This window comes from Vicugna pacos, chromosome 10 (genome assembly GCF_048564905.1).
Source record: "Vicugna pacos chromosome 10, VicPac4, whole genome shotgun sequence".
NCBI classification, from domain to species: Eukaryota; Metazoa; Chordata; class Mammalia; order Artiodactyla; family Camelidae; genus Vicugna; species Vicugna pacos.
In genome coordinates, this window is record NC_132996.1 from 12,332,517 (window position 1) to 12,347,739 (window position 15,223).

The 15,223-nt window shown below is 45.0% G+C and overlaps 1 protein-coding gene across 2 annotated transcripts in view; it reads right to left on the bottom strand.

The window, feature by feature from the left end:
• FAT3 (FAT atypical cadherin 3) overlaps positions 1-15,223 on the bottom strand; it is a 481,838-nt gene that overhangs the window by 69,472 nt on the left and 397,143 nt on the right. For both annotated transcript variants that reach the window (XM_072969021.1, XM_072969020.1), the window contains exons 10-12: positions 12,740-12,936; positions 11,564-11,717; positions 9,036-9,269 (exon numbers count right to left, since the gene is read on the bottom strand). In XM_072969021.1, the coding sequence (XP_072825122.1) occupies positions 9,036-9,269; positions 11,564-11,717; positions 12,740-12,936 (585 nt within the window). The remainder of the gene's footprint in view (positions 1-9,035; positions 9,270-11,563; positions 11,718-12,739; positions 12,937-15,223) is intronic.

The window sequence follows — 15,223 nt, forward strand, 5'->3', positions numbered from 1 at the left end:
AGCTCTTTTGTTCTCCACTGCACATGTGGTCTCGTAAAAGTACCCTGAGCTGACATCCAGCCTCCAGGACTGTGAGAAGATTAATTTCTGTTGTCCAAGCCACTCAGTCTACGGCATTTTGTTCTGGCAGTCCGAGCAGAGTAATGCAGAGAGTATGCCCAAGAGGGGAGTCACAGTCCTTCTGTAACCTAATCTCAGAAGTGATACCAGCCATCACTTCGGCTACATTCTATTCATCAGAAATGAGTCAGGAGTCAGTAAGTCCAGCCAACTCTCAAGGAGAAAGATGTGAATACCAACAGGTTGGGGGTCACTGGGGGTCATCTTAGTGGCTGCCTACCACAGAGGGGAAAAATCTACCTTTTTAAAAATTGAAGTACATAGTTGATTTACAATGTTGTGTTAGTTTCAGGTGTACAGCATAGTGATTCAATTATGCACATATATACATCTATTCTTTTTCAGATTCTTTTTTCATTATGGGTTATTATAAGTTACTGATTATCCTTCCCTGTGCTATATAGTGGGACTTTGTTGTTCTTCTATTCTGTATATAGTAGTTTGTATCAAAAACTTACATTTTTATTTTCATTAACCTCTAACTGGATTGAACATCACATTCAGTTATCGATGTAGGCGACACATCACGATAGGGTGGGCAGCACCTGCAACCAACAGCAACTGCAGCTATTTCCACACTATTTGACAGTTGTGGTGCATACCCCTGCTTACCTCTGTGCAAAATATACACGTCATGGGATCTACTGTGCCAGATCTTGTAATTTAATGTACTACGGCAGAAATTCATATGAATATATAGGGTTTTTTTCCCAATACAGTCTTATTTTTATTTTTTAATGTATATATTTTTTACTGACGTAGAGTCAGTTTACAATGCTGTATCAAGTTTATAACATATTTGGATACACCCATTTTATTGGTAACCTTTTGGACTTTTTTCTCAATTGTAAAGCACTATCCTGAGAAGCAATCTGTAGGTGTCACCAAACTGTTAAAGTATTCGTGACACAAAAAGCTTAGGAATTCCCAAGCAAGTGGTTCTCCCGAGTGTGGTCCTGGGAGCAACAGCATGAACATCCCCTGGGAATTACTCTGAAATGCCCAGGAGCAGGTCTCCTCCCAGACCTGATCAGAAACTCCAGGGGTAAGTACAACTTCCTACTTTAACCAGTCCTCTAGCTGACTCTGGTGCACACTGAAGCCTGAGAACCACTTCTCAAAGAAGATAGGTCTAGAGTTCAGTGTCTAGAGTCTCTCATTCAAAGTATGTTGTCCAGCGACCACGTTTTGAGAAACATCGCCCTCGACAGAAACGTAACTATTAGCTGGAGACCTGTTAACCCAGCCTCCTTTGGCCCTGCCACTAAGTAGTCTGTCTTTCAGGGCAAGTTAATCCTTCAGGGTTTATTCATATGCTAAACAGAACAATAAAAGAAACCCTGCCAACTTGCAGGGTTGTTGTGAGAAGTGGAAATAATGTATCTGCGGTACTTGGCACGGTGCCTGGGATGTAGCAGAGGCTCAAAAAGTCAATGTTATTAGCCAGACTGCAGTTACTGTCATTTAACATGGTTACCAAGCCCCAGTCTTGCAGGGTTTAAGAACAGGAGAGAAGAGACACACACGCAAGCAGTTCCACGGATGGGAAATCCTGAGCGGCTGCTAGGAGCTAGAGCAGGAGACCTGGCTGCACAGGGGGCAGATGTGGCCAACGTAGTTCCCGCCTTCCTAGTCACTCTAAGGTGAGCCTCTCTCACCGACCCTTTGAGGTGGGCAGAGCAAGCATCGGTCTCATCAAACACTAGAGAAGAGAAAACAGCCTGAGGGAGGCCAATGACTGGCCCAAGGTCACACCGCTTGCACACAACAGAGGGCACTAATCATCCAGGGCTTTCCTCATGCCCATGTGACTGCTGGATCAATCTGGTTACAAGATGTGTCCCTTAGGGACATCCCCATGGTCTGATCTGCAGGGTCCAGAGGAGGCCAGGGGGCTGGCTGAGCTGGGGAATGAGGCTGCCAAGAAGCTGTCTCCTTGGGAAGTCCAAAAAAAAAAAAAAAAAAAAAAAGGCAGGCCCCTTGGATGGCTCTACTGTGGGATACGGATACAACCAACTTCCTCCAGACTTCACAGACTGCCCCTCCTCTCTGTCCCACACACCCGGGCACCAAAGGCCGAGACGAAGGGATGCTTCAGAATTTACCCCCTCTGTCAGGCATGACGTTTTGGTTTTTTTGCTTTTGCTTTTGGGGCCCAGTGCAAAGGTAACATATTCAGCTAAATCCTTCTGAGGGTACATGCTGAACGTCTCCTTTCCTCCTTGAGACTAGAGAGTGATGATGAAAGATTTAAAATCAAACTTCATTACAGGGACCTCCATGAGACCAGAAGGGTGAGAAGGAGAATGCTTAAATTCGAACACCAAAACAGGAGTTGAAACTCTGGCCTTCAAATCAAAGGTAGGCAAGAGCTCCAGGTGTAGACAAGCATTTCTTTGCCAGCTGGCGGCAGCTGCATCAAGTCCACCGTGCTTCACTGTGCACTTAACTCATCTCGTAGCTTTTCTTTTCATGGCTCCAACGAGTGGCAGACACACAAGGCTCGGACATGTCAGAAGAGGCAAGGAACCACCGGAGAGGGTCATTTAAAGTGGTTTGGTCAGAGAGATCTCTGTTTAATAACCCTCAGTGGTTATTTCCGAGAACAATTCCTCTCCGATAAATAATTTCCTGCTCCTTCATGAGAAGCTGCACTCTCAGAGCAAACGATGCTCTGAGACACTGGGCCAGCCCTGTGTTCTGACAAGATCTGTGATTTGGAAAGGCAAGTTCATTCCAGCTTCTGCCCCATGAGAGCACGGCACGGGGGTCACGATGCCATCTATCTCCCTCATGAGAAGACGCAGAAAATGAATCCCCAACCTGGACAGCAAGTGTCCATTCATTACGACAGCGAGTGACCGTGCAAGCCTAAGGAAGCCGCTCGAAGACCAACACTTGGGTAAACACGGAAAAGTTCTGTCAAGAGCTACGTTTCCTCTGCCTCTTTCCTGTTCTCTGTTAATGTGAGGATCCAGCTATCATCTAGATGACTGTGAGAGAATTTCTCACATTTTCCCCGAATGTAGTGCATGTCACTGATCTCTACAACCCGTCCCCTACGGAGCCCGCAGGGCCGAGGGACCCCTCTTCCCCGTCTCTGGGTGACTCCGTCTTGCATCGCCTCTGGCCCCGGAAACTAACTCCCTACGCGGACCCCGGGGCGCCGGGCCCAGCCCGGCTGCCGCCACGTTAGCCTCCTTAGTTGGCAGAACGTGTCACCATGTGGAGGGTCTGAGGGCCGCTGTGTGCCTCCCAGTGGGTTATCCTCTCAGCATCCCCCTCTGAGTTTCCTCCTTTGAATGTCAGGTTTTTTTTGTTTCTTTCTGCTTCTCTCCTTCCTTTCATTTCTAGGGTCAGGTGGTCTCCGTCTTGCTGAGGCGAACCCTCCCTGTCCATGTTAGTAATGCCACCTCCTCCGCCTCTTTGGGACCTGCTGGGGCAGTTGTCCGCTCCTGCTTTCATCGCTGCAGAGCTCACCAAAAAGCACACAGTCCCTCCTCCATCTCCAGCCTCCGCTGACTGGTTCTGGGCAGTGGACAGCGTGGTGTGGGTCTCTCTCAGGCTGAGGCAGGAAGACCCGGTGGGCCTCCCCCATCCCTCTCTTCTCCTGCTGCAGTGACTTCGGGCACCAAAGGTCACCAAGAGGGTGCTGACGAGATGGAGGGGCCAGATCTCCACGTCACGGAATGGACTCAGACCGGCCCACACTTCACATGGGCAAGAATTAAACTTGGGCTGTGCTAAGCCACTGGGATTTTTCAAAAGTTACCTTGGTCTATTGAAGCCTATCTTGGCTCATACAATCCTCATCTCTCTCTCTCTCTCTCTCTCTCTCTCTCTCTCTCTCTCTCTCTCCTGGATCTTTTACCCCCTTCTTGCCTACCCAAGTTCAAGCTCCAACGTTTAAAACCCAACTTAAATTCTAATACCGCTTTGTGAATTCTTCCTGAGGTGTCCCACTTCGAAATTCATTGCTCATGTCTTCACGTTCCCAGAGAGGCCATGCTAGCATTCACACGTGCTTACTGATCCTTACAAAATCCCTATGTTTGCACCTGCAACTCTATTACATTTATTAAATCTTCCTCTGAATGTTCACGTGGGCTTGCCTGTTTCTCATGATGACTGTAAACCCCTGGAAGGCAAAACCTCCCTGCTTAGTCATGATTAGCAAACTCGTGATCTTTATTCTGACTTTTTCTGAAGTGCTGTATTTAATTCCCTACGTATCTCCAGCTTTTCATCTTTCTACAGCAGGTCTGACTTCAGGCCCCTGGTGCTACTTCTGTTCCCACAGCTCCTTCACCCGGCACCCGAGCTGGAAACCTCGTCTAGCCTGTCTGTCTTGCCTTTAATCCATTCAGTTGCCAAAATGGACAGATTTCACATCTAAAAATCTCTCATCTGCTCCTTCCTTTTAAATCCTAAAGCTCCCAGGTGAATTTTGGCCCTCGTGGTCTCTCTCAGTACCGTCCTGGAAGCTTTCCTCACACCCATTTTAGAGGCTCCCATCAGATTAGCATTTCCAAAACCCAGAACTGGTGAATTTCTTTTCTTCTGAGTGCTCAGTGGTTCTTTCCCGTCCATCGGTTTAAGCACACAATTCCTGGCCTTGCTGAACCACCACGATGAGGCCTAGATGTCTTCTCTCCTCTCACTACCTCCTCTGTGTCCTCGCAATGTTCCTCCTTGTGACCATGCAACGTTCTCCCAGCTATTCAGTTGGGCCCACGCTCTCCCAGCTTCGCGACTTTATCCCCCTGGTTCCCATCTTCTTGAATGCCTCCCTCCCTCTGCTGGACGAAATCCCATTCATCCTGGGAGCTCTGCCTTTTCTGCAAGGTCTCTCTGTGTGCTCCTGATTCCTGCCCTTCACTACTGCAGAGAACCTGGGCCTGTCGCCGCACACTCTTCATACACTTCCTTCTGTAATGCCTGCCACCTAGCTGCTCACTAAATATCAGTTAAATTGAATGGAAAATAACTAATGTGTGTTACAAGCCTCCAAGTTTCTCTGAAATCCCTGAAAGAAGTTCTAAACCTTGCAGGACATGTTTTGCATGAAAGGAGCAAGTGAGTTGCTCATTAGAACATTTCCCTGCTTTATGTCCCTGATCCATAAGAGGAAAAGTATGCCCTTTTACATCTCAGATATCTGGACATTGGCCTCTCAATAAATCATGTGCTCTGGCATATTTTCCAGGGCAAGTTTACATTCTATTTCTATGTCCTTTTGCCTAAAATGGTCACATATTTTAGCTCTGATCTTCATGCTGGCATATTCCCTTTTCCAGCTTAAAAAAATCCTCAAAATTGAGAACCTGGACACAAATCTGACCTTAAGAGGTAGAATAAATAGTAAAACATTAACCCCCAAGAGGTGATGCAACAAAAAGTCTCCTCATCTTTACTGAAAGGATTAAATTTTTATCAATGTTAGGTCATAAAGTCATGCCATTTATTCGTGGGATTGGAGATATTCCCATTTTACAGGACAACTAAGAATTTAATGCTAAAATCTAGACAGTTGCGATACTATTTCTTAGAACTCATAAAATGGGTGCTAAAATGAGCTTGCCCTCCTCTGTTTTTATTTTATTCCTGATCTAGGCAGTCACTCTAACATTAGTGTTGGTTCAGTATGAATTATGAATTCAGCATAGGAAAGAGCTGTTTTGTTAAAAGCAGTAATATTTTTTTAAATCAGAAAACCAGAATATGAAAGGATAGCAAGTCATTGTAAGAGTTTGGAATTTAGGAAGCGATGGACTCAGATTTCAGATTAATGTATCTTTGTCTTTTGTTGACAATTTATACTGATTTAGTATACACTGGAACAAAATGCTGATGAAATCGTTTGTAACTTTAGGTAAAGGGATATGTTTAACAAAAGAAGTTTCATGAACCAAAAAGCCCTGTCACTGATACAAATGGAGCCAATGCTCCTCACTAGGATGAAGAACCAATTAGACAACTTGGATGGCTCTCAAGGGAAGGATGCTGAGTGAAAGAAACCAATTTCAAAAGGTTACAAACCATGTGATTCTAGGGAAGCAACATTTTTGAAATAACAAAATTATAGATATGGAGATGAGTGGTTGCCCAGAGTTAAGAGACGGGATGGAAGTGTGGGGAGGAGGTGGGTGTGGTTATGAAAGGGCAGCAGGTGGATGAATGAAGGTGGTGGCAGCTACATGAAGCTGCACGGGAAATAAATCTGCACAGAACTACACACAGACACGTGCGTGTGCACACATGCACCAAAATCTGAGTGCACCACAGTTATGCAAGACGTTATCACTGGGATAAAGTGTGGGCTGAAAGGTACATGCCACCTCCTATACTTTTTTTTGCAACTTCCTGTGACCCTATGATCATTCCAAAATAAATTTTTTTTAAAATCAGATACTTCCTTGTCATTTTATAGAAAGGGACTATGAAGTCAGGTGGTAACATAAGTAAGAAAAATGGCTGGGGGCTGGGGGCGTGAGAACAGGCTGCCAGCAAGGAGCAGCTGCTATTAGGCTTCTACCGCTGTGGGACTGTGCGTCTGTTGTTGCTCAGTCTCTGAGTGCTGTTTTTAGAAAAGGCCAAAAACTGAAAGTGCAAATAAATGTCTCCCGACTTTTCTTGACAATGAATTCAAACTTCTTTGAACACTGGATATAAGCCGAACTAAAGACACTGGAGGGCTGGAGTCAGTCTTAACCATTCATGTGTAAACTCTGCTTCGAGCCAGAGGTTGAATCTGCTCCCCAGATGAATCGCCCACTGACAACCTGGTCGTCTCAGGACGCGACTCAGGGTCCTCTGTACTGCCTTACAGAAGACCAAGAAGTGGGTTCTCCTGAGAACACATTAGTGTTCTGATCAGGCCACTAATGAGAATGATGAAAGCCCCCGGTCGCTGACACCCAGGGGCTCTGGAGGACGTGGGCTGGATCACAGCTCAGACTGACGCCCCTGCTGCTGAAGTCCCCTGCACGCTCTGACCAAGGCCTCCCTGCCCACCGCCTCAGCTCGGTGCCAGGCTGCAGCAGCTGTTCAGTCTGGGTTTTCAGAGGTGTTCATTTGTTCTTCTCCAGCCATCTTAGTTCTTTTATTTAATTTTTTTTTAAAGCTAACTGAGTTCTACAAAAACTGAGACAATGGCCCAGAATCTGGTAGGTATCCTACGCTCGAGTTTCCCGAGGCGGATACCGTGGCCCTGTGAACGTGCTTCACGTGAGCAGCACTCATCACCTCTGTGTCTGTTTGAAGCTCTGAATGTAAGCCTTTTGCTAATTAGTGCAAATGAGCAGGGGGAGGTGCTCACTTACGGTAAGATAAGTTATTCTGTTTTGGTCTTTTAAAGGCTTTATCGTCGCTGCCCTGCTAACACCCAGAGTCTAATCATCCCTTCTTCTCCAGCTCCCAACCCGGACCGCTAGCTCCGGAGAGGTGAGCAGGCGGACAGAGTTAACTGCATACTCTTCACCCCCATCACATCCGTGAGCCAGTAACACCTCCCCACCCTCCATCGTCTGAAATATCACGTGCATCAGTCAGACTCCTGTCTTCAATCTCTAGTGGGTACAGCACACCCAATTCCTTCAGGAAGGAGGTGAGCAGAAAAATTCCAATTTTTGAAAATTGAAATTCTAATAAAAATTTTTTTTAATCTTTAAATTTCATCTGTGGCCCAAGTACACATACTCAAAGTCAAATTTAAATTCGTTTGCATGATTTCTGTCCTCTTCTCCCCCAAAGTCTGCTAACAAGAGTCCAGAAAATGTTTTCTCGAATCTTCCTTGATAGAAGCATATTTGTACGTATGTCATAATTATAAATCAATGAAAGAGTCTTTTCTTGTTTACTACCATTTTTTTTACCAAGCTTTGTAATACGCAGACTTTTAAAGGGTTGGTTCTCAGCCTCAAAAATTATGCTAATGAGGTAAGAGTAATAATTCTAAGTGTAGCCACTAATTTCTCTAAGGGGAAATAAGCAGAGACCCAGAGCTCTCTGTTTGTTTTCAACTAATTACCATGTATTTACTTTTCCATTAGTCCAATAATTTTTCTTTCAATTCATTATTAAGCAATAAGACACTGAATTACATAAAGGCCTGTTTAGCATAGCAGACACACCCCATCGTTCCCCAGTCCTCCGATTTACAGCTCTTAAAATGCAAGACCAAGAGGCTGTCTATGTGCCCTTCCGTATTTATATTCCATCACGCAGTCACCTCAATAACTTATGCATTCTCAGAAGGACTACCTAGCAATTAACTCCGGTCTTTTCTAACTCACCATCTCATATGGAAAGTGGATTTGAACACAAACTTTATTAGCAACTTTTGATTCTAATTCCAGCGCGTCCCCCCCACCCCCCCACCCCACCTAGTAACATCAGTTCATAGGACCAAAATACTCTGGAATATGGCAGTTAAAAAAAAATCCACATTGGACTGGCAGCACATTTAGTAATTGGTCTTTGGTCTGTGGGGCACTACCATAAATCGAGATAGTCATATTTCAGCTGAAGCATGGGATGCAATTCTTTGTAGAAATGTAAATGAATTCTCCCCACCACACAGCACAGCATTTTAACTATGTTCAGGGGGAATGGGCAAGTAAGAAAGGTATTATTTTTATTCCAAAGGTTGAACCCCGCCCCCCCAAACTAAAACTCTTCATTAAAAGACAAAGAATTCATAGCATCGCTTCTTCAAACCCTAGAAAGAGGAGGGAAGATGCCTTGCAGAGTTCTCTTGTGCATCTGAAACTCAACGGAAGAGCTGAAACGTGGTCTAATGGACAGGTTCCCATGGGAAAGGGCCCGGTGAGCTGATGAAACTAATGGATGAGTAGCACCTAAAGATGTGTCAACTGTACAAACAGGGAGGCATCCCATCCATGCACCTGACTTACCAACATCGGGATCCACTGCCTGAACTCTGGTCAACAGAGCCTTGGTGGCCGTGTTCTCATAGACACAGGCGTGATAGTGGCCGGAAGAAAACACCGGGGGGTTATCGTTCACGTCCTCCAGGATCAAGCGGATGTCAGACTGGCAGAACCTGCCACCCCCGTCGGTGGCCCTGGCGATGAGGCTGTACGCAGGGACCCTCTCTCGGTCCAGCAGAGCCAAGGTTTTTAACTCACCTGTGAAAATAAATGGCCTGGCTTTTCAAAAACTATCTTTGATGAGCAGAGAATCAATGACATACAGGATCCCCAATACAGGAAGGACTGCTGACATTTGGCTCAAGTGCCTCAAACTCTGAAAAACAGAGTAAGTTGAATTTTTTTAAGTATCAGGGGGAAATGTACAGGATTCTGGATGCAACAAAAAGCCAACTGCATGAACTTCCAATGGATTAATCCCACCGTGAAGCCTCTTGTATCAGGGATTCCTTCTTTTGCCAACATGGAGAAAGCTCCACAGCATGTTAAACCTCTCAAGACCTGCTCTGGAGACAGCTGTGTTTCTGGATTTCTGCTGTATCTCCAGAAAAAGCGTGGAGAATGGACCAGTATCCTTAGTTCTCTGATGCTCCATCATGACAACCATCTGTAGACCCAGAAGGGGCAGTCTCTCTCCTTCCAGATACTTAGTATCTTTTTACTCCATCTTCAGGGGGAAAACAAATAGTCAAAACAGGCTGGCTTCAGCAGATGGAGGTCACGAAGGAGTCCCACTGTGATGGGTGGATCCCACTTGCTGTGTCTGCTGGCGGAGGGTGCTGGTGGAGGAATATTTGAGAAGCTGGGAGCAGCAACTTTTATCAACCAACATGGAGGGAGATTATGTTTGTATTTTAACCACTGGAATGGCTGTCCTGGTCCTGGGTGTCAGCCTCCTTTGTTGTTGTTTATTTAAATTTCTAAGGCTAATGGTAATAAGCACAGGGGCAGGCCTGAATAAACATTGTTTAGTGAAAAGCAGGACTCGTGAAATATTATTATGTACTCTCCAGTAAAATTTGTAGACGTCAGTGGGACGAACCCATCTTTACTTATGAAGCGGTTCCTCCTAGGGCTTCCTGACTGCAGCCCTTTCTCAAACACAGGCTGGATTGGTTCTCTCTCCTCAAAAACATCCAGTGATTTTTCTCAGTTGGGCATTCAAGACCCTCCACAATCTGACCTAAAGTTATTTTTCCCTCCACTTTCTCACAAGCCTTCATAGGCCGTTCTGTGGCACCTCTGAGCAGGGACAATGTTGGACCTGGCATTCCCTGGATGTGCCATGTTCTCCGCCCATGGGGCCCCCACGTCTGGCAGAGTCCTGCTCTAACTACTAGCATCCTGGCTCACTTCAAACACCGGTTGTTTTTAAAGCCAGTTTCCTCTTCCCTTTCATCAGAATATTAGCTCCTTCTTCCTCTGCGCCCAGACAGAACTCTCCTGGTATCTCTGCTGGGCACTCATGTCATTCTGTCTTTCACTGTTATAATTGTTATTTCTGTGATTATTATTACGGACTTACTGCTCTGTCTTCTCCACCAGGTCACAATATTCCTCGGGCCTGGTTTGTTTTGTTCATCTTGGAGTCCATCACAAATATCCTGTAGAGAGCCTTTAGGTCTAGCAGTTACTCAGTAAAAGTTGGCTACTGAATAAAAAATTTCCAGCCCTATATACCCAAGTAGTACATTGCTATGTAGCTAAGTGCCTCCCAGTAAGATACAGCGGACACAGGAGAGGGCTGGGGAGGAGTCAGCATCTTCTGGAGTCTAGTAGTTAGTCACTGTTCATTAGGACCAACACAACGCTGGAAATATGCAAGTTATTCAATCTGCACATTTCATTTAAAAATTGACAGTGGATGGACCATCCAATACACAACACTGAACTAATTTACCTCCATAGAAAATGTCTTTCCATTAGCTTTTAGGCCCTCCACGCGGGCATCTGCCTTTAGTATACATAACCTTTCACCTTATACATTTTACCTCCATATATAAGCAGATCTGGGGGCTCATAGCTTTGGAGAAACTAGGCAGGAATGTTTAATAAAAACCAGACAAGTGTGTTAATAAGCATAGAGAGGGGACCCAAAAGGGATTTCAACAGGGCACAACTCTCCTACTATGCACTGCTGTCTGGCTTGTGTGAGAACCTGCATTTGTGATACAACCCTAATTACACTCTTTATAGAGCAGCTGCTTTAACTCATGGATGGGAGGAAGAACAGGGACAAAGAGGCATGCCTGATTTCTTGGTGCTAATAAATGCAGATAAAGTCAGGGCAAGTTTTATTTATAAGACAAATGAAGCTTGTGTCCTCCAGACACCATGTGCTACTAGTGTTTCTTAAGAGTCCAAGACAGCAGCAAGGCATCGTAGGAGGGTTCTTGTATACTAACTGCCCCCTGGTGATGAGACCGGATGAGGGTTTAACTTCTCTCATGGATTAACAATGGCATTTACCCAAAGAATAAATTTTGCCTTACCACTTTCTGGATCTAGAAAAAATTCATTGTTTCCAGATCCATAGAGTGAGTATCGTATCTCTCCATTGGATCCAATATCGGCATCCTTGGCACTGACCTTCAGGATGATTTTGTTTGATGGGATGTCTTCGGGAAACAATGCTGTATATGCAAACTAGGCAAAGGTAAAGTAAGGTAATTAAATCATTAGTATTTGCGGAACAATTGTCATAATGAGCATTATAAATGATCTCCATAGAAATGCATTCATATAATTTACATTCAGCTATTTTTTTCCTTTAGCACAGAATCATCTTACACTATGTGATAAAACATAGACTATCTCTTGCCCTGCCCCTCCCAGGATCATTCATTCAATAAATGCTGATTGAGCACCGGCTACTGAGATGCTAGGAATACATGTTGAAGAAAAGAGACAAAAAATCCCTGCCCCGGTGGAAACCTGACACACATCACATATTGATCATGTGCCTCTTTTCTGTTAAGCACCAGTGAGTCCTTGGGACCCTTCAACTCTTTAAAGAGCCACTGATAACGTTTGGCATGAATCTGAGAGATTAAACCTATCTGCAATGCTTTTCTGAGCTGCAGAACACCAGTATTATCTCTCCGTCCACACAGTAAGGAAAAGGTAAGTGAAGGGTGATTTAACTTTGGTAAGAAACAAAATAAAATTGAGTCCTGGCACCTTGCACTGGCTCTCATGCTTTGAGCTGTGGTAGAAAGGTCACTGCATGAGGAGCCTAGAGCCCCAACCTCATTCCCAACATCGCTACCAGCCAGCTGTGTCCACTTAGACAAAAAAAGGATTCATACCTTCGAGTGGTCCACTTTTCTTTTATCCAATCAGTGGTTCAGATGGAAAGAAATCATCATGTCCTTCATGATTCCTTCAATATTTCATTTTAAGATTCATGGTGTTATTTTTTGTCTGTTTGGTTTTTTGGAGGGCAGAATTAGGTACCCGACGATGTCACCTATATTCTTTCCATGTTTATCATGTTTCTACCTAAAGTCCACTTCCTACCCTCTTATATCTAATTGGAGCTCCCTAGTTAAGGCGATAAGGGCAGAAATTAGCCTGGCCTTAAGGAGAAAAGTGAAATGGGATTTGGCCTAATTCTAGAGATGCACAGTGAAAAGCAGTGTTGTATCTGGCGTATCCGCAAATCTTACCTGCTCGCACACGGGGCTGTTGTCATTCACGTCACTGACAGTCACTTCCACCACGGCCTGTGTGACAAAGAGCCCGTCGGTGGCAGTGATATTGAGGAAGTAAATGTCTTGTTCTTCTCTGTCTAGAGGTCTCTTCACGTAGACCTTCCACTCGCTCTGCACCAGGCCCAGGGCAAACCTTCCTCGGGGGTTCCCTCCTGCAGTGAAAAAAGAGTTTTTGAAGATGTGCAATGAAAAGCCTTGATCTCCACCTACAGGGAGAGGCCTATGCGAGGTCATCCATGTGCCCCTATCATTTATAGTGAAAAAAACTGACACTTCCTTCCTTTTGATTCTCCTGCAACAAAGCATGATATTTATATGCTTGGCTTGTGTGGACAGTAAAACAGTAACTTTCCAAGAGAATAAAATACACTCAGAGAAGCTAAAGATGATCTCTTGTTTAGTTCCCCTTAAGGACAATCAAATTCAAACTGTGAACAATCTATCTTCTTTGCGGGATGATGCAATTGTCTTTCCACTTCGTCTCAAGAGAGGATGTAATACACTACGGCTCTTGTTACCAAGACAATTTCATTAGCTGTTGATTATGCAATCAAGGAAAGCAGTCAGTTCTATTAAGGAATCTTTTAATGAAGGCTTCATCATACAGCGGCTTCTCTTGTAAGGAGTGGAATTCGGGGGAGAAAAGTTTGTGTGACAGAGGAAGACCCATTAGGACTAAAGAGCCCCGATGAGGGGTCATTGGAGGAGCCATTCAAAGATAAGCACTGCAGTTAGATTAGATTGATCAGAGGGGAGCTGGGGCAAGTGGCAGGAAAGTAGGGGAGTTGGAGCAGAACTGCTTTGGACGAGGCTGAAACATTGAAAGTGGTCCCAGCAATTTTACTTTCCCATATCATTGAATTACACAGAAACAAAAGCAGCTTGGAGGAAGGAAGAAGAAAACCACCTTGGCCTTCTCAACCTGAAGTGGGAAATAATGTCACTTCAAACAGGGAGGAAGACTGGATGAGACAGCTGGCAGGAAGCCCGGAATCCAGTCAGAGCATCACCGTTTTGTTTGTTTGGGCATTCAACTCGGATTTGTCACCTGCTCAGGGCCAGGCACTGCGCCAGGCAGTAGGGCTACAGCGGTGGACAGAACTGACAAAAACCCCTGCTCTTGTGGTGGAGCCTGCTTTTTTTTCCCCAGTGGGAAAAGTTGACAGTAAACAAATAAATAAGGAAAGCATGCCGTCTACTGGCGGCTACTCAGTTGAAAAAGTGGAGCCCTCTCACCTTCCTACAACAAATCTTTCTAAGAACAGAGGGCATATGATGCAGCAATCCCAATCCTGGGCATATATCCTGAGGAAACTCCAATTCAAAAAGATACATGCACCCCAATGTTCATAGCAGCACTCTTTACAATAGCCAAGATGTGGAGGCAACCTAAATGTCCATCAACAGATGACTGGATAAAGAAGTTGTGGTGTGTATATACATAGGAATACTACTCAGCCATAAAAAGGAATGAAATAATGCCATCTGCAGCAACACGAATGGCCCTGGAGATAATCATACTAAGCGAAATAAGTCAGACGGAGAAAGACATTTATCATATAACCTATCTGTGGAATCTAAAACAATGACACAAGTGAGCTTACTTGCAAAACAGAAAGAAACTCAGAGACACAGAAAGCAAACTTATGGTTACCAAAGGGGAAAGGTGGGGGAGATGAATTGGGAGTTTGGGATTAGTAAATGCAAACTACTATATACAGAGTAGATAAACAGCCCAGTCCTACTGTACAGCACAGGGAACTACATTCAATGCTTGTAATAACCTATAAGGAAAGAGAATATGAGAAAGAATATATATATGTATAACTGAATCACTATGCTGTACATCAGAAACTAACACCATTGTAAATTAACTACACTTCAATTTAAAAAAAAAAAAGAGCAAAATCCCCGGTCCTGCCGGAGGGACTGAGTGAAAAGCAGTGGAGATCTGAGGGGCAGACTGTACTCTGGATGTAAGGCCGGGGCAGGGCAGCCTGGGGCCCAGCAGTGCGGGGCAACTGCGGGATACATGGACTTTACTGGGCACACAGCAGAGAAGGCGAGGGCTGCACATTCCTCTAGGGCAGTGGTCCTCAGTTGCGAGTGTAACCCCCACCCCATCTCCAGGGGAACATTTGTCAATGTCTGGAGACATTTCTGAATGTCACATCCAGGGTGATAGTGGTGGTGTGCTACTGGAATCTACTGGGTAAAGACCAGAGATGCTGGCAATTGTCCTACTGTGTCACCTACAACGGAGGACGACCACCACAACAGAGACTCACCCAGCCCCGAGTGCCACTAGTGTTGAGGTTGAGAAACGCACTCTGGTGAGGCTCGGGGTCCTTCCCGGGATATCACTGTCCTCCACCCCTGGCTGGGGTTCAGTTATGCTTCAGCTGAATATGATTTCAGCATGCACAAATTTAACCTCTC